Below are 20,522 nucleotides of genomic sequence, written 5' to 3'. Positions count from 1 at the left end.
TAAAATAGCAAAATCAGGGAACACAACTAAAACACTGAGTTCCTTTAAATCTAGACTAAAAATCCACTTGTTTAGAGTTGCTTTTGAACCATAATAAAGGAAACATCGACCAACATAGATGATGATTTTAATGACGCACTTATGAAAATGTAATGTTTGTTACTGGTTTCTCAATTGCTGACTGTACACTGTTTTCTATGAGTTTTATTTTTGTGTTTTTAAGACATAAAGCACTTGAACTACCTTGTTGCTGAAATGTGCTATACAAATAAACTTGATTGATTGATTGATTGATTGATTGATTGATTGATTGATTGATTGATTGATTGATTGATTGATTGATTGATTGATTGATTGATTGATTGATTGAATAATCAATCAGCTCAGCGGATGTGCAGTTCCACCAGGTGTTTGCCAATTGCTGCAGCCACCAGTCTGAAGGGGCTGAGTGGGGAAGTCGTGGGGGGAGTCGTGGGCTGCTCTGTGAGGCAGAAGCTCGGAAACTTGAAGACTGCAGCTCTGAGGAGGAGCTTTGTCCTCGAAGGTGGCGCTAGGTCCCCCCTCCAGGCGTTTTGCACAGCTGAACGGTTGCCGAAGCAGATTAAAGGATTTCTCAAACATGCATGAAAGAATCAAAGCAACACTCCAGCTGTGCTTTTGGTGAGGAACTAACATTTTAACCTGATGTAAAGCTCAAAATAGTTGATTATACACAATACTGAGCCTTCAAAGACTGTTCTTCACATACGCTCAACATCCAATCTGACAAGAGTTGTAGCTACTTTACAAAGAAGAATGGGCAAAAAATAGTCTGATAGAGACTGTAGAGGACTTGTAGCTGGCTCTGCAAAGCATCGACTCAGCAGAGTTGAATATACTGTAAATGCGCATCACATTCTTTTGGTATTTTGAAAACTACGCATTCTTTCACTTCACAGTTATCGTCTACCAACCCGACAACATGCATCGGAGCTTCTGGTGGTACTATGACAAAATATGAAACAGCTCAAAGTGCATGGTGTACTTTGCAATGCACCATGCATGTTGACATGTTTATCCTTTAGTTTTGCCAAAAACAGAGAATGCATTTTGTACGCTTTCCCCTAACCACAAACGAGTTTACAGCTTTCTTTGAAAGTAGCTTGCCTCACTACATGGAAAATGCATTAACTCTTCAAATACGTTTCATTTTTTCATGTCTTAGCTGGGCATGTGACGTTCTCATTGTGACCCAAGACAGAGGTGGAGGTTTCAATGAAATCAGGCTGGCAGGACTGAATTAAATCTTTTCATCCATGCCGGTGTGATTTCAGTGCGGCACTGAGGCAAGCAAAGGTCCTCTGATTAGTGACATTTGTGCCATGGCTGGTGGAGCAGACTGGGAGGTGAACATCTGACTCTACCTGACTATGAGCCCCGGACTCAGTGAAACACATGAACTCTGGGTGGAAGCACACTGGAAGACAAAGGGGGTAATCTTTACGGTGTTCATGCCTCGTGGATTTAGTGTCTGCATGTGTCCCAGCTTGTTGTTAATAAAGGAAATGCACATTAGTCGGACGCTCTGCCGGAAATATGGCACGTGAGCAGCCGGTGCATCTGCTGATGGCACAATGAACTAAACTCATGTTGATTTTAAAACCCAAATACGAAAACCATTAGATTTTTCAATCAGCCAGGAAACAGCAGTGATCTGGGCAAAGCAAAGTGGTTTTCTACACAACAGCAGGACGCAGTTAAATTGGTTAGCTTGAGCAGAAAGCGCTCAGCGTTGTCAACACAGCAGCTCACTATGGCTACTGCTTCAGAAGCATTGATTTTATTTATTTTTTACCAAGTATTGATTTTTATCAATGCTTCTGAAGGATTTTTTTGTGTGTCTTTACAATCTTCAGTTGATATTAAATTTAAACTGAATGCTTTTTTTGTTTTGGATCAGATGGGATTGACAAAACTTATGTGTTTGATGAATGTCACATGAAATCATATTGATGAAAACTATTTATAACTTCCTATTATTTTTCTTCAAACTCAGCAGATTATACACAAAAAGTTTACAATGCCCATTTTGTCTGTTCAAACAAATGTATGTTTCTATGCTCCAAACAAAAAACCAAAAGACTTTGTGAAGATGCAGACTGAAAGGCCCATCAGCAAGGAAGAAGCCAATCCTCAGATTCCTCAGTTTGTAAATTCACTCAGTGATTCATCTCTTACTCTTCATGTCCAGCGGTCTGATAAATCTAAAATAGAATATTTTGAAAGTAACAAAAACATAAATTCTTAAAATTTCCCTTGTCTCATCATTCTGCTACTGTCCGTAAACTGGAAAACTTCAGTCGGTGTCAATGTCATGCTAAGAGAAAAGTGTGTGTAAATATCTACTTTGAACCGTCTGTCACACCATTCTCTAATTAATGGCTAAATTTGTTTGTGATCAATTGTTAAACTGGTTACATTGTAACTAAATTCAAGTCTAAATACAAATAATATTGTGTGCGACACAAATGTGGTACATGCATGAATCTGACATTCCTTATTTCTAAAAAAAAAATCCCAATTTAAGCAAAAATAGTTACTACCATATAGATTTAAAATGCATGAAAAAATATTGGCACTAATAAGGTCAAATGATTTAAATTTCCACGTACACTAAGGTCTATACTTTAACACACAAAATATTCTCTAAAAATCTGAGCAGCAAATCATTTGACGCGATCTATTGGGTGTCATTCCATCGCATTCAAACGCTTTTCTTTCCTGTTTTACTGGAGAACAGCGAAACTGTCACAGCATCATTGATTGTATCAACATGCAATTAAATGTTGATGCGGCTGTGTTGCCTGAAGAATTGCATCAACAGTCCCTTTAATTATCGCTGATTGTGATTATAAACTTGCCGAATCTTCTCCGTTTGCCCTCGTCTTCATGCAGAGCCTCCGCTCAACTTTATAGAAATCAGTGTAACTTAAGTTTATGCTTAATATACGGCTCTTTTTTTCCCCCCATGCTGGGGTTAGTGTGATTTTCTGAACTGCTAAAACTGCCACTGGAGGCGATCCGTGTAGTACAGATTTACAGACGAAGGTGTGTTTTTATTTTAAATGAAAATTGTATACATTTTTTTTTTAAATTTGCCTTAATTATTTATCTGTTTAATGATGATGTTTCATTAAACAGCCTTTTTTGAGTCTATATTTCAGTTAATGATTAACAGATTACTAAATTAGTTGCCAATTATTCCAATAATTGATTTATCACAAATAATCCAACTAATCAGCCATACTTTTAACATTTCCCAAGCTTTTTCCAGGACCTGTCTTGTGTGTCCGTTGGACTTTGTAATGCCGTCTTGGACTTTCTTAACATGACGAACATAGGAAGGCTGTAACAGGACCCTATTAAATTAATGGTGACCATGTCAAGCCAATGTCAACTGAAGGTCACTGTTGTCACACAGAAAGCAGTGTGTGTGTTGACTCATCAGGCTGCCGCTTTAAACACACCTGTTGTGTTCCGCCGGTGTGTTCTGATCTCAGTCGTTATGAGCACGCTCTCCTCCAGATCGCGGGTTGCGGTTGCAGGACGGGACCCGTCACTTAGCGAACGACACGAGGGCATCCATCGAAATGCGGCTCATCGTTTCAGTGCAACTCTCAGGCCTGTTTGTGGAGGCAGATGCACGGCGAGGTAGTTGTCAGGTAACAGTTGCCATGGATGCTGTGCTCTGTCAGGAGTAGGAGGGGAGCTTAAGTGTAATGGGTTTGAATTGGCTTGTTGAATTTAAGCCTGGAAGAGGTAAAGAGGGAAAGGTGGACGCAGAGCGATGTTGAAGGTGGAGACAGTGAGGTTATTTTGAAAACCCACGCCATCTGTAACAAGCAGCACTAATTGTCGCTGAGAGGTGTGTGGAGGCTGATCTCATCACTGAGCAATGGATGATCAACGCTACTACCTGCCATGCCCGTGGCGCCCACGGTGTCAGGCGTGTCCTAGCAGCGCTGGTTGGAGGTCAGCGGGGGGCACCAGTTAATGTGGGCTCTCATTAACATTGTTGTCAGTGCTGACCTTAGTAGCCCCTCTTCTCCTTCCTTAAACTATAAAAGCCCATCAGTGTAATGGCTGATGACTTCCTGGTTTGACCCCTGGTTAGCATGCTGCTGAGTGTGACCGGGGTTGGATTTGCTGCAGTACAGCCCCAAGAAACGGTTCCATCAAAGAGATTTTGACTGTGGATAACGAGTCATAGAATATCTCAGTCTTCCATGTTGTTCACACTAAGGAATGGGATCGCAACACGTAAATCTTCCACTCTAAATAAAACATCCAGGCCTAGTTAATATCTGTAGACCCTATCCTGACTGGGAAGTTTGACACAAAAACAAAACTGAATATGACCAAAGAAACCTCATTATCACAGAAAAACACGGTGGTGGAAGAATCATGATTGTGGCTTCCTTTGCTGCAGGTGAAGCTGTGGTTTTTGTGAAATTGACTGAAATACAAGCGGTCTTCAATACCATTTAGTTTTGATCCAGAACCCTAAGATGTTTGGTGAAAATGCTAAAAATGAAGAGAGTTATTATGTTTTTTATCTGCCTTACAGATACAGTAACTTTTCTTTAAAAAAAATTTTTTTACCATGTCTTGACAATATGGTATGAGACAATCTGTGAAAAGCCAAGCTCCTTTGCCTTCTCCCAGAGCTAAACAACCAATCAGAGCCAGGAGGAGGGTCTTAGCGCTGTTAATCATGCTTGTGCATGTGCTTCTCATCATCCTCCCTTTTGCTATCTGTTACACTACAGCTTCTGTAATGGCAGGGTCTGACAGGAATGCTCTAGCATTGCCACCACTAGTGGTGGATTAACAGTTTTCCCGGAACGATAAGTTGTTCCTCCTCCTCAGCACATTGAGCAGCGTGTTCACCTGGGTGACTGACAGCAATAAGACCTTAATCCTGGTTCTAATTGGTTGTTGTACATACTGCAGCTTTAAGGATGAAAGGATAATTTAAGCTTTGGAATAGAGCATCTCAAGTCCAGAATTAATGCTGCGTTTCATTCATCTCAGAAGTCGAAAGTAGGAGCAGGGTTTGTTGTCACGTCCAAGGAAACAACATTCCACCAAACATAGTCTGAGGAGTTGGGGTTTCAAGAGTGCGACGCCGAAGTAGCCATTGTTCGCAGTACCTCTTACGAACTTCGTTTATCCTGCACTCTCCATAAGTAAACACCACTTTTAATTCACTCAGTTTAGACTTGAAGGCATTACATGTAACATTGAGTCTAGAAGTACTCTTACATGTTCGTCTTGTAAAATAAACTTGTTTCCACCACATCTCACTGCTGTTGATGCAAAGAGCAGCCATATTGAAACGCCAAGTTGGTCTTACAAATCGTAACTGGGGATAGCTGGAGCTTGTTCCATTTTCAGAATGAGAAGTCTAACTTTGGGGGTCGTTCAAGTGGATTTTTCGGACTTCCTCGTTGGAATTCGCAACTTCCCACCTCAACTATAACGCAGCAGAAGTTTAACAAAACAAATTGCTGCAGTGTCCTGAAGAAAACTCTGGACATAAGAAATGATATGATAGTCTTAGATATTGAAAGATTTTTTTGCAAAGAACTATGGGAGAATACTAGTTAATCAAGCTGTGGCATGCTGAAACATTCTGATAAAAGGATTTAAGGCAAAAGGGACCAGTATGAAATATTAGTATATAGGTATGTATTTTTTTACAACAGGATTATTTAACTTTTTTTCCCCTCTGACATGTTTGGTTTTCATTTGATAAATGTGACATTATATGCCTGTGATGGATTGGCGACCTGTCCAGGGATGACCCCGCCTCTTGCCCAAAATGTCTCGCTGGAGATAGGCACCAGCAGCCCTCCCGACCCTACTAGGGGTATAAGAAAATAAATGGATGGATGGGACATTATATGCGCAAAAAATGGTTTTCTTGGTCTCATTTTTTTAAAACATCAAGAAAACCTGGCTTTTTAACAGCTGTTTGTGGACTCCTGAGAGCCGCTGAGTATGAAATATTAGTGTATATCACATCGCCTAAATAGCAGTTTACTCTGCTAACACAACAAGGCAGCCAAATCAATCACATAAAAAAAAAAAGCTGGAGTCTCCAAGTGTTTAAGGACTGAGGCAACAAATGTAAACTACATTTTCTAACTCTTGCTTGATAACGAATAATAAGTTAATCAATTTTGTGTAAAACAGTTCTGAATCATTTATATTAACACCGTGGCACGGTTCCAGTATTTCCAAGGATAAGGATGTCTCAATTAGGAACCAAATTCTTTGAATAGTCATGATAAAATATTAATATTCAGACTGTCACATACCTAGAGGGGTCGAAAATGTCAAAGTGTTTAGAGAAAAAAAAGTTACTTCCACAGACCTTAGTGGGAAATAAATGGTCATTGGGCTGATGTTAATGTGGTGTATGACGAAGGTTCCCTCTTCTCTGTTTATCTATAAAAAGTCAATGAGACGACCCGCCGGCGCCTCTGGGTTTGTCTGGGTGCAGAGTGAAGGCCAAGCGGGGCCGTTGATCAGAACTCAGGGTTATATCGGAGAGTGGAGTAGCCGCAGTACATCACACTGACAGAGACGCTCCGTCTCTGTTAGCTTGTCCTCCTGGTGGTCAACACTCAACAAAACCCAAGACAAAATGTACTACAACTGAGATTTATATACTAGGACTATATGAAAACATGCACAAATATTTTGTGTAAGGTTGTCAATGCAAATAATCTAAAAAGTTTAACTTGTTATTACGTAACGCAGAGTAATTTACCTATTTTGACCTAAAAGCCTCTCTTTTGCGGAGGGTTACTTAGTTCAAAGCAGCATGTTACACAGGCTTGTACTGCGGTCAACGATCCAGAGTAGCCAACGTGAGTGAAAAGTTCATCGAGGAGCGTTTGTGTGCTCAGCGGTAAATTTCACTGATGGTCGTTTGGATAAAACCAGGGTATGTACTTATTGTAACGGTGAATTATCCTCCCACCAAAGCACAACAAGTTCTTAGTTAACATTTCTAAATTAACATTTGAAACAAAATTACTTTTTTTTTTTTTTTTTTTAAGTTTCCTGAGTATAAAAACCTGGAAATAGAACTTTTTAAGCATTTTTTTTTTTAAGTTAATTTTTACATTTCAAGCTTACAAAGTTGAGCATTAATCGTAATTAATCACAGCACTAGAGTGTGATTAATCAGATTAAATTTTGAATCTACTGACAGCACTCATCTTGGCATAAACAAATACTTATCAACGGGCGTCTTTCTGCTTTAAATTGAATATGTTTGTTCATTATTTCCAACAACATGGTTTTAAATGCATGTGGCTGTATCCTCTTTTTAGGTAGAGGAACAGCTCAGTTGTAGCTCTCCTAATGACTTTCCCAGAGCATCTTAATGCCCCCCTAAAACATTTTCCGCTGCATTAATCTACAAGCATCACCAAATATATTACTAGCATTTAAAGCCTGGATAAATGGGACTTATATGATTAGCTAAGATTTACTGCAGTCCAAGCAGCTATTTTAGATTCAGATTCAGATGTTCTGATGTGCTTCGGACTGTGGTGGGATATAGCGAAGTGCAAGTACTTTAGTACATTTTTCATGTATCTGTACTTTACTTAAGCAGATTTAATCGCGGGTACTTTCGACTTTTACCTTCAGTACTTAAAGTAGTTTCAAAAGCAAATACTTTTACTTAAGTAAAAATGTTAATTTGGTACATTTTTGTCTGTTTCTTTGTACTGTTACTTAAAATTTCAGATGTGTTCACTTTACACCACATGTAACGACATTCAAGCCTTCCAAAATATAACTTTTAGTTTAGGGTCCAGTCTGTTGATCTTTTAATCCAGTTCCCAGAAGGGTTCTACTTAGGTGACTGTACAGATCTGGCTGCACTCAGGAGGGTAGTTATTTAAACGTAATCATTAAAATAGGGCTCATTACAGTTAATTCAAGATTTGACGTTGCTCTAGTTTTTATAGGAATACTTTGGTTTGGATAGTTTTTATGTTTCTTCAATATGTGATTTTACTCGGGTCATCTTTGCCTGTGATTAAAATCAGTCTGATAATCTGAATCATTAACTGTAATAAAGGAAATAATCTGTAAGAAATGGAAAATAGTTTTCCACAGAACTGTATTTATCTCCATCGGATTGCAAAAAAAAAAAGTCATTAAAATAATGTGTGTCCTCATTGTCTCCTCCTGATTAAACCAAAATGCATAAATGCCCAAACCATTGTGCAGTTTGTGTGTTTTTGCCCCCAGTCACACACCAAACACTGATGAATGGAGTGGTGTCAGAAAAGAAGACAAACATGCAGCTTGATGGGGTTTTTTCTCTAGATATTATGAGGACACCTCTACAGAAAAATCAGCCTCAGATGCATTTTTGCTGGATGAACTTGTGAACCTGAGCGTTTATTTGTGCGCATGCGAATGAGAGCCTGTCCACTTGGATTTGTGTGGAAGGACTGGTCTGAGGACATTATCAGGGCTGATTATCTGCCCTGTAATTGCCTGCCGCTGACACAGCAGAGAGGCTGATACGGCCGCTAAATAAACGAGACCGTTAACAACAGGGCCGTGCAGAGACCTATGGAAGGGCAGGGGCTCAATTTAAAAAGGGGCACATTGAACAAAAACTCCGCACAACAACATAGCAACAAGCCATATTAATCAAGAATCTAATTGGATCCTACTATATTATTGTCATCATGTGGGGAAATGCAAAGCAAATCTAGTCTATATTTTCCCCAACAGGTATAAAGTTTCTGTTTCTGCTGCTGACAGTCCTGGAGATCTGAGCTGATCTGAGACTGTAGCTGTTAAACAGACCAGAGGAGAGAAGGTCAAAGGTTATGAAGTTATGAAATAAGCTAATTTGCTGCCATTTTACTAATTAAGCCCTAATAATATCTATTTAACCTCTTGAACAACCTGGCTGCAGACTGATTTATAGATCAAAAAACTCAAAAGGGTTAACTCTATATAATAGTTTGATGTTAAACCTCTAGATCTAGAATTATAAGACTGAGATATCAAGGCAAAGAAAACTCAGTAGCTGCTGGTAGGGGCCATTCAGGGGCCTCCAGACATTCAGGGGCCCCTAGAAATGGTTTAATTGAACCACAGACCATAGATTCATTTATAGAGAACGACAATGTTATTACATTTTATTTAATGCATTCAGCTGAGAAAAAACAAATAGTACATTTAGGATTTAATTAGGACGTTTACTTTGTAAAAGTTTAAAGAATCATCTTGATAGTTTGATTGTTGTGTTACCATGGCTACAATATGGTGTAATCTTTGTGTTTGAATTGGGTTTGTTCACAAATGCATCACAGCAAATAACCAATAATCAGTGATTGATTTTAAACTCTGCCAATAAACCTGGTCTCCCTCTCACAGATTCACCTTATCGATATTTAAACATGTTAGCGATGCTGAGGTTCTTAGTAGGAAGGGGGTTTCTGTCTAAGGCCCCATATTATCTTGGGCCGGCCCTGCATGAAGAGCCGCTGTGATGCGCAACTCTGGAATCTACCTGGAATCCACCTGGAATCTACCTGGAATCCACCTGGACTCTACCTGGAATCCCCCGGTGGCCCCTGTCAGTCAGTCGATGCTTTGGAGACATTTTGATTCATTTAATTGTGACATGTTTGGTTTTATGCTGCAGTTCTAATTATTGCTACAATATTTTCTCTGATGTTTATTTTCTGAACTCTAAATGCTCTGAATCTTCCTTTAACACTTGAGGTTCTGCAATAATTTCTATTTACAGCCGTGAACCTCCAGCCCAGATCCCGTCAGTAGCGGCTTTAACCTGCCTGGTAGAAACGTTAAGGAGAAGCAGAGCAAACAGAGAGCAGGTGGTACCAGGTGGTACCGGAGCTTTGAGCTGCTTAGTCCCCCCCTCTGCACGTGCCTGGTTAACAAGTATGAGGCGCCGGTTTCCACTCGGAATCGCCAGGCGTCTGGGCCGAAGGAAAAGACGGAGGGGCAGGAAATTAAAGTTTCGACTAGGGAGGCAGAGAAAATATGATGGTATTGGGATTTTTTGTTTTTGTTTTTTACTGTATTTCTGTATTCATGATAAAACATTATGTTGCTTTGGGCTCAGGAACGATCTCTAAACCTTTCATTTAAATTTCTGCCTAAAGTTTTGATTGTTTTCATCATAACAAATATGACAACAACAATGCACACCACAGCTGTGCTGCTAACATTTTTGCCAATGCCATTAGTTAAATTTAGAAGTACAAGATTGATGGTTATCAGAAGGATCCGTTTAGGGTCTGTGTTGGCATCCAAGTAAGCTGCAGAGTTGCTAAATCTGATGAGTCGCACTGCTGGTTGCTTAAATGAGATTCTGCTGTCAGATATACGGCTTCATTGGAGTTTGATCTGAAAAAAGGCCCTAAATTTAGTCACAAAATTACTTGTTAATAATTTCATTTATCGAGCGCTCCTGCTCTGAAACATTATTTTAATCATTCATGAACAGAAGCTACATAGATCGTCTGCTGAAAGCAGACAAAAAAACAACAACAAAATCCCCTGAAGCAACCTAACCAACATAAAAAGTTTTCTGATTTGTTTAAAACTTTGATGTGTATCAAGCATAGGATATTTATGTAACTTTTATAAAGAATGTTTTTACATATTTGTTAAAACATTTCTTAAAGCTGTCACCATGCCGTGACAGTTTGTTATGAGACAGATAATCTGTGAAAAGATCAATTTCCTTCCTGAGCTACTATTGCTGTCTGAAGAAATGCACCGCTCCCAGCTAAAACCAACCAATCAGAGTAAGGAGGCAGGTCTTAGTGCTGTCAATCAACTTTGTGTACACGCTACTAAATGTGTTAATGGCGGAGAAACATCTTACCGTGACAGGAAAATCCATCGTCATCTGTGGCTATGCTAACTAGAGCCCAACAGGAGGAGGAGGGGGAGATGAGCAGCGCCACACTGAGGGGTGATTGACAGTGCTAAAACTCGTCTGCTGGCTCTGATTGGTTGTTTCTAGATTGCCCTCAGAGAATGCTTATGAGCTAATCTTTTTCACAGATTATCTTTCATACCATACTGTCACAACATAGTGACAGCTCCAACAAATGTGTAAAATTATTTTTTTAAATAAAAAGCTACATACCACAGCATAATAAATTGAATCATTTGAAAATGTTGTTTGTATTGTCTGCTATTAAAGTCTTTAGACATTATCTAAAAAAATTTGCTGCTTAATGTGAAAGATCTGGACGTTTGGATTTGGAAAGATCTGGATTTTTGCTTATGAGTAAGAACAAGAGACAGACAAAAAATAGATGAATAGACAAACAGACTAATCAACAAAATTAAGAAAGGCACATTAAGAGTCTGAAGCTCAAAATGTTAAAGAGGCAGGGGGGGGGGAAACATTGATTTACCCAGACAAACAAAAGGAAAGGTTCCTAAAGAGAGAGAGAGTGGAAGGAAACACTTGTAAATATGAGAAACTATCCCCAGTGAAATGCAGCATATGGGTCGATTAGAAGCATCTCTAGAGTACTTTGAGGCAGGCTGTCAGGGGTTTGCAGGCTCTCCCAAACAAGCCGTTATTTAAAGATCAAGACGGATACGGGAGCTGAAACGTGAAGAACTAGTTTCCATACCATATTCCTCTCTTTGCATATTACAGTCGAAAACAGCTTCTTTTTTTTTCATACACTGGATAAAACACAATATATTTTTTTCTCGCTCTTTGAAATCGAATCAGGCTAAACCTCGGTGTCAAGTCAAGTTAAACTGTACAGCATTTTTCTGCAAAAAGACAAATCAAAATCATAAAGACATCCTACACTGACCAATTATGAAACATGAAATAAGCATTATGTTTTGTCAAAACCCATCATCAAAATCATCAATCACCAAGGAGAAAGTTATGTCACCTCTACCCATTGATTTGTTCTAAGTATCTGGAGATAGGCACCAGTAATAGTATTGGTAATACTAAAACTAACCTAAAACAGTAAACACTTAGCTTGACTTAATTCCAGACAGTGAATTAAAGATTGTCTAATTATAAAGTGTATGTAAATATTTGGTTTCAACTATATAGAATGAGAAGTGTTTACTACAAAACACATGTCAGGTGATATTAGATAGTAATGATGATATTATTGAAAGGGGCAGGACTATGTAAAATGTATTTTACATCATGTTGTAATGTTATTCCCTCATCGAAAACATACCTGGAGTGTCGACTTCCTGAATGTGGAGTTTCAGAAAGAGCTGGAGTGTCTTAAAGAGACACTTCAAGACATTAAATTACAAAGTCAAATTTCTTTTACGTCATATTTGATATATATTTATAGCATTTTTACAACAATTGAAGGTAACAGTTACTTGATTGTGCTATAAAATGATTTGATGTGGCAGGAAAAGACATAATACTGCCCCTTTAAAGTATTCTAAATTCAATTCCATAATGGAGGACTGCCAATTCTTGCTACTATTCTTTACCTCAGAGTAAAACCTCAGGAGTCAACTCCTTGTTTCACAGAAGAAGAAAAAAAAAAGCGTTGCGAGACACTGCCAATTTTCCTGGCAACGACTGCATTTGTTTACTGTAATCACTGTAATATCTCAAGATGAATGAGTTCAAGATTTATTGATGTCAAAAATGCCACACGCCGCAGCTTTAATTAGCTCGGCGAGATTAAAAACACGACTTTTTCAGCCATGAAAGGCTTCCTTCAAAATGCTCGGGCAAAAATCACCCGGCATTCAGGTGAAATTATCAGTTTACCCCGTCTGGCTGTGCCGCTTCAAAAGATGAAGCATGGCGCGCTCTCAGCGTTTTGGCTCCCCGTGAATCCGCGCTGTCAGAAACATAGATACGGCATAACAAGATGATGGACGCGTTACACAGGCTGCATATTGAAAGATAATAAAGGCAGCTGAAGCATCCGTCTTAGTCATCTCGGTTCAGCGGTGTGTGTGTGTGTGTGTGCATGTAGGTGTTTGTGTGTGTGTGTGTGTGTGTGGGCGTGTGTGTGTACGTGTGTCTGTTTGGTATAAGTTGGCCCTGGTGGTCGCTGCAGCTGAGATCCTGAAATGTTATTATTTTAGCACATCAACTTCAGAGGCGGGAAAGACTGGGATGGTTTTTTTTTTAGGTTTTTGGTCTCAATTTGCACGTCTGCCTATTTTTGCAATATGCTGATGCAGGCCGACATTATGTCTCTAAGTACTTTCATAAATGCAGGAGCTTCACTAACGAAGACTGATCACACGTCGGCAGCATGACTGGATCTGAAAAAACAAAGATATCTCGTCTCTTCCCATCCTTTTATCCCTCCACAAACCTCTGACTTTCTACCTGCGCCTTCTTTTTGTTTCCTTCACACATTTCTCTGTGATGGTGTTGCCAGTCAGATAAAGGATGAAAACTTAGTTGTTCCCAGTTACTCCAGTGCCACCATGAGGCTAGATATTGTGGTTTCCCCTTTAATACCCAAACATCTATAGCACAGCACTTTAAATCTGAGGCACACTTTACCTACTACTATCGGTTCAAACAACTAGTGCAACTTCTTTTTTTTAGTCTGATCTATTAACCGAGTTTTTTTTCTCACAGTTTATTCAATGATTATGTTCCTTTAAAAAATTGCTTTTATTCATTTCTTTTTGTATTTTTTCAAAAATGACTTTTTATCAAAAAAAGAAGTTAAACAAAGGTGCTGCTCTTAAAAGTGTAAATAGTGCATACACAAAGTGCACAGTGGAATCAAGCTTTTAAAATTTCTGACTTCACCACTGACTCTTGTATTCAAAGCGTCACCCAGGCCTAGTTAGAACTGCCTTGATAAGACAAATGATGATTCAGTCCTAATGAGCTGAGCACAGATCAGTGCTGTATTGATTCCAGGACTCAGAGCCCAGATGTGAGATGATGACACTTAAAAGTGTAACGCCAACAAACACGCAGTCCTCCAACCTGCTAATTATATCCTTCAGGTGATTGTTTTTCCCTTCCAGCTGTAAAACTACTGGCAGACTAACAGCACTGGACTGATTGTGAGTGCAGCTGGTAGACGCCCTAAATCACCTCTCGTCACATAATATAGCACGAGCTGCGTTTCCACTGACCATAAGATTGCGCAAATTGGAATTACGTAAATACTTTTGCTTAATCGAGACACGGCAATTTCAAGAACTGACGTTTTTTCTCTAGGAGAAGGTGGTTTTTTTGGCTGCGTCGAAAGTAGTGTATTTCTCATAACTGCACATAACAATTTGCATTGCGTCATGTGATCAAAAACCCGGCGTTATCACTGGCAGGAGAAATGACGAAGACGACTGGAAGTGATAGGAGGAGGATGATGAGGCATGTTTTATTGGCTTATTGCGTGAACAAACATTTACATGTGATTTTTATTTTTTTCTTTCTCCCCTCCAGGGGGTCTTTTTGTGGGCTCTAGTGTCCCTTATATGAAAGTAGGCTGACAGGAAAGGGGGAGATACAGGGGGGAAGACATGCGGCAAATGTCGCCGGCTCCGGGAATCGAACCCGTGACGGCCGCGTCGAGGACTCAAGGCCTCCAAACGTGGGTCGCGCCATCCCTTACGCCACCACAGCACTTACATGTGATTTTAATTGAGTTTCTTATTGATTAGAAACACCAGAAATTGTGATTTTTTTTTTCTTCACATTAGTGAGAAACATTTTGCGCACATTTGTAATTGAAACGCATTTACTGCCTACATGATTTGAGGCAATGTGTAGTCAGGTCATATGTCTGTATACGTCTACGTATCTGCTGTATAAACTTCTTTGAGTCCTGGCGTTTGCATGTTCTCCCTGTGTATGGGTTGGCACTTCGCCCCCTTTCGTACCTTCGTCGGCCGTGTCACACCCTGTGTGACACAACCATTTTTGTATCTTTTTTAGATACAAAAAGAGCTCTCTTCTGAAGAATGTTTCAGGTTGACCATGGCTCAATTCATACCGGCCAAGATGAGGTTTTTATTTTAATACCTGCTTTGCAGAGCTGGCCCAAGATCATAGGATGCCCTAGGTCACAGGTGTCAAACTCCAGGCCTCGAGGGCCACTGTCCTACAGCTTTTAGATGTGCCACAGGTACAAAACACTGGAATGAAATGGCTTAATTACCTCCTCCTTGTGTAGATCAGTTCTCCCAGCCTTGCTAATGACCTAATTATTCTATTCAGGTGTGGTGCAGCAGAGGCACATCTAAAAGTTGGAGGACACCGGCCCTTGAGGACTGGAGTTTGACACCCCTGCCCTAGGTAGAATTTCAGCTTACACTAGGCACCTCAGCATTCCTCATGCTTGATGATTTATGCATTCTGCACTAACACCGCTTGTTTTGCAGTTACTTGGAGAGCCAGCAGAAAAAATGAATTACTATATGATGCAATCGTATCGGTCATATCACAGTGTTTAATAAATTAAAAACAGTCTTGCAGTATTGCAAATATCCCAAAATGTGCTGAGTATTTAATTTCCTCAGTAATTGTTGAATGTTTTTATGAAGTAGTGTGCATAAAAATGAAAAACTGTGATCAAACAAGGCAGTCCTTCGTGTCGTTCTCTCTTTGGTATGGAAATGTTGATTTCAAGCGACTTTTGATGGCATTGTCATTTTCTTTTTCACGTGTTTCTGCATAACAGGTTTGAGTATTTTGAGAATTTCTGTCGTGAAGTGCAACAACATGATGGTTTACTTGGATTTTTTTTGTGTTACTTTTCATGTTAAAGAAACTCAGTTATATGTTTAAAAAAAAACAAAAAACCTTATGAACATTTAAAATAATGATTAATTCAAATACAGGGCACAATGACATCATCGCAAGATAAAACAATGAAATTACATTTTTCAGCTCAGGCCAGATATTCTTTTGGCGTTAAATCGGGAAAGAAATCCATTTTAGGTTTGTTATGATTGTTCAAATTATTCTATTTGTTAAATGCCAGAATGAAGAGAGAGGTGTTGTCTTTAATTGTTTTCACAATCAAAGTTTGACATAAATTAAAACTGATTTGCGTTAATATCCGGATGTCTTAAAAAATATACACATAACTGAAGTGATACGCATTGAAGTACAAGGATAGGGACAAAATGGCTGCATGCAGGAATGAACTATAGATTATTCCAAACCCCTTTATTATTATTTTTTCCAACAAGTCAGTCTTTTTTCGACCACTAGAAGAATAAAAGCATATACTGAGGCCCATAAACCCAACATGCCTGCCTAACTGCCACATTGTGCTTATGCTGTCAGTAAGTTAAAATCCATTTATAATTTAATCAGACTGAATTGTGTTTATTACTTTACAGCTTTACAGCAGACCTTAAAGCACATATTGTGTTTGAAAGGAAATACTTCTTGATAAGCTTGGTGTTTTGCACATAGCCGAATTGGTTCCTTTCTCTTTTTGTCTCAATACGGTTTAATGACCGACTTTGCACAGTATATGTTGCACCACTGATATAAAATAAACATCCATCCCTTCCTCCTTCTGATGCCAACTGAAGTTATAACTAGGATGGTTTGGTTGGAGTTTAGTTTGGGAGGTTCTCTGACTAAACTCAGCTGGTTTTTCTGCCACATTTATCTTCAGATCACCCAGCTCTGTTAGCGCTAATGATAATGAAGCCGGTCGCCCGCAGCAACTATTGTGCTTACCCAGTAATGACGACAAACTGACGGTCTGTGCGACAACAAACTGGTCGATTACTGTCTGTAAGTAGCTTGAGCAAGGAGTCGGTCCGTTTATGAGAGCGGTAAACCGCTTTGGTTTTTATAACGCCTTATCAAAGATGCAGGCCACACTGTTCAGATTTTCATTCATCAAAAAGTAAACCATGCATCTTATTCCTTCCACTTAACAAATATAATTTTTTTTTTCTTTTGTTGGTTTGTCAAATAAAGCCCCCCAATAAAATGCATTGAAGTCGGTGGTTGTAATGTGAAAACTTTCTGGGGGTGTGAATACTTTTGCCAGGCACTGTAAACATCTTTCTAGATCAAATTTTCCGAAGCGCTTTCTTATTTTGTGTCATGATTTATCCTCTGCCGACGAGCATGTGAGATCATTTGTGGCGTCACCGAAGAGTCCCAACCGATGAATGAGCAAACGAGAGACATTTTTGACGTTCAACAGAGATGTCAACAGCAGTACACTTTATTTTTCAAAAAATATCGGGTCAGAAAAGGGATGTTTACAGAAAATCAGTTCCCCTGTTGACTAATTACAGAACAACAAAAGTGCCTCTGCTTATCACAACCTAACACTCCAGTGGAATTAAATGTGTGTGGCCCAGTGGCAAAATATCCCTGAAAGCACTCTGTCATTCAGGGATTAGTTTTATGGAAGGCGAATTTACATGTTGAGTTTAAGCTTTAGAACAATGGGAGACACTGATGTGCAACCTTCCGTTTCAATAACATTAGGGCTGCACGATGTAGCTCATTTTTTATACACATTATTTATGCACTCACATTTTCTCTTGAATTGTCCATTGCTTAATTTCACAAAAGTCACTCCACAAACTGACTTGCACACACTTTTAAGAGTGCTGCGAACACACGGCTGCATTAAATCGCCTTCCCCTCTCAGTTTATGCCTCCCCTCTCTCTGTTCTTCAATAAATTTTGAATGTTCATTGGAAGCATGTTGTTTCTAGCTTTAAACATCACCTTTAAATTGTAGGAAATCCATACATTTTCTAAGGTGTAATTTAAAAGAAAAAACAATACGAAGAACCGATGTTTGTTTCCATCTTGTTTCCGTTTGTAGAGAAGGGGTAGAGGATAGGTTCCTCTGTGGTGTTGGTTCTGTCGTATCACAGTGATAGTGATGCAGCACAGGGTGTTTAACTGGAGCAGAGGAACAATGTAGGCGGTGCGGTCGCTTTTGCACTGTGTCCAAGTGCAGGAAAACACATATAATATTGGTAAATATCAGTTATCGGCCATAACAGCAGTTTATCTGTGCATCCATAAACGTGGGATTGGTGGATAAAGTGTTATCTATCTCCATTGATCATTGAGTGGGGAACACCCTGGACAGGTCAACAGTCTATTACAGGACGACACTCAAGCCAATGGTCAAGTTGGACCAATTAATACCAACTACAATTCTACTCTCTTTTAGTCTCTTGCAAGTTCTGTTGGCTGCATTCCCATTGGTCACTGCTTTTCCCTTCCTCCTCATTCCCTCTCTCCTCTCCTCCACAGCCCTGTTGTTAGCTGATGGTAAGTTACCCATTCCTCCTCTCTGCATCATGTGATGTGTGGGTTGTGCCTGTAAATGGTTTGAAATTAAATACTACTTTTCAGGGTTGTACACAGACACTAGGGTAAAGCACCTGCCCATTTTTCCTCTGGACAAAAAGGTGCCCTTCTGAAATCTTTTTTTTTTTTTTTTACAATGTAGTATGTGACCTGCAATTAATCTCATACTACTAAGACAGAGAGGGTTCCAAAAACCACACAAGCTGCCCTTTTTTAATACTTGAGCACCTTCCCACCAAAAGGCAAACTGCACGCCGCTGCTAATTTTGGTTGATAATGTTTCGGTGTTAAAAATGTAAAAGGTTCACTGCAAAACCACAAAATCTTACCGACTAATTTTGGTCTTGTTTCTAGTGCAAATACCTACACTTGAAATAAGACAAAATGAACTTATAAGTAATTTTCCAACAAGATATAGGAGTTTAAGTCAGTAATCCCTTAATTTTGATGAAATCATTCTTGCTACATTGGCAGATTATCTAACTTGTAACGAGACATTTTTGCCATGTTATGAGTGAAATAATCTGCTAGTGGAGTTAGCACTTTCTCATCAATATTATGGAATTACTGACTTACAACAAATGCCTCTATCTGCTGAGAAGTTAGTTTTTTATTAATTTAGTTTTATTTCAAATGTAGATATTTGCACTAGAAACAAGAACAAAACTTCTTGGTAAGATTTTGTGGTTTTGCAGTGTTCAACATAAATAAGCAGTTTTGAATACAGCCTTTTTGAATTTGCTTTTTATGTTACAAATCAATCACAACCCCCTTTTTTTTAAAAAAACAGTATCAATAAGCCAACACTGCATTTGGGCCAATTTTGACATCCATGTCATCCTGTCACGTCAACATTTGATAACTGGCAAGATAAAATAAAATAAAAAAGTCAGCATTTTTGCAATTAGAAACGTAATTACCCACGTTTGATTGCATTTTTATTAATTTCCTTCTAATTGTCATGTAGCAGTGCTGCTCAGAGCGAGGGGACGGCTGCATAATCAAATTTTTAGGACGAGCGAGAGATATCCCGTGAGGGTGACGGTACACGCCGTCTTTTGGGTGTGGAATTGATTTTTGCTTTGCAGTGTGTGCGTGCGCTAAGGAGCTATGACACTTTTATGCATGCCTCTGTGCGCACGCTTTCTCTCAGATACGCCCTCCTATCAGTAGAGGGCCGGCTGTGATCTTTAATGGCGGCGTTAATATTTAATGGTAAGCGTGTTGTCAGCAGAGAGCAGCAGGCTGGGACTCGGGGCTCGTATAAAAAAGATGACAAGTTCCCCACCACAGGTGGCTCAGTCGGCAGGGGGGAGGGAGAGGAAGGATCCGTGAGCCACTCCTTGTTGATGGAGTCCGACGGCACAGGATTGATGCTGCGGAGCTCTTGATTGTGTGCGTTTCAAAAGCTTCTCGGAGCCTCTGGTCATAGTTGGGCCGCGTCAGATATGTGATAGGCAGATGTAGAAACTCCCCAAGCGACGAAAATGAGCAAATTTAAACTAATCTTGAACGTGTGTTGACAGTCGGTGGGTGGCCATCAAAGTAGTCTGGGTGTTTGGTTTCAGTTTTAAATCAACAGGGCTTACTCATTCCGCATGCAGCATCCATTAGCTGCTCTGTTATTAAAAATGAACAAGCGTTGTCATTTAGTTCCATCAGTACCTATGGGATTGAAATGCAGGAACCTTTTCCAGTAGCCAGACTAAGTTTCTGAGCACTCCAGTTTACAGATTAAACCCCAAATGTTCATGGACAAATGGTCTAGTGAGCAGGTAGGACTTTGTTTCTACTGTAACCAAAGATGGAGCTTAGCATGGTTTTAACCATAACCACTGAAGCAATCTGAGATGACTTCTTTTCTGCTTTTACTGCTCTTGTGTTGTGGCAGTCACAGAAGCTAACTGGGTGTGAAGTGAGCATTTGCTAACAATGATAAGTATTCTGACAATCTCCGTTTTAAGAATCAGAACAAAATTCACATTGTGGAAAATAGTAACTGAGGGCTGGACTTACTGAAGAGTCATTTTTTTGCCATATAAAATTACTTTGAACTCAGAGTTAATCTAACTATCAGCTTAATTTAATATGAGCTGTTGTCTCTCCCATGCTGACTTTGTTTTTCAAAAGATATTAATTATTGTGCTCTATAATTTTT

General features: G+C 39.4%; 1 protein-coding gene across 4 annotated transcripts in view; it reads left to right on the top strand.

The window, feature by feature from the left end:
• The window catches only part of slc8a3 (solute carrier family 8 member A3), a 116,643-nt gene that overhangs the window by 83,818 nt on the left and 12,303 nt on the right, over positions 1–20,522 (top strand). For 2 of the 4 annotated variants that reach the window (XM_023352794.1, XM_023352797.1), the window contains one exon: positions 18,308–18,325. The exons of the other annotated variants lie outside the window; for them this stretch is intronic. In XM_023352794.1, the coding sequence (XP_023208562.1) occupies positions 18,308–18,325 (18 nt within the window). The remainder of the gene's footprint in view (positions 1–18,307; positions 18,326–20,522) is intronic. 4 annotated transcript variants of the gene reach the window in all.

Source organism: Xiphophorus maculatus, chromosome 19, assembly GCF_002775205.1.
Source record: "Xiphophorus maculatus strain JP 163 A chromosome 19, X_maculatus-5.0-male, whole genome shotgun sequence".
NCBI lineage: Eukaryota > Metazoa > Chordata > Actinopteri > Cyprinodontiformes > Poeciliidae > Xiphophorus > Xiphophorus maculatus.
This window is presented reverse-complemented; position numbering and strand designations above follow the sequence as displayed.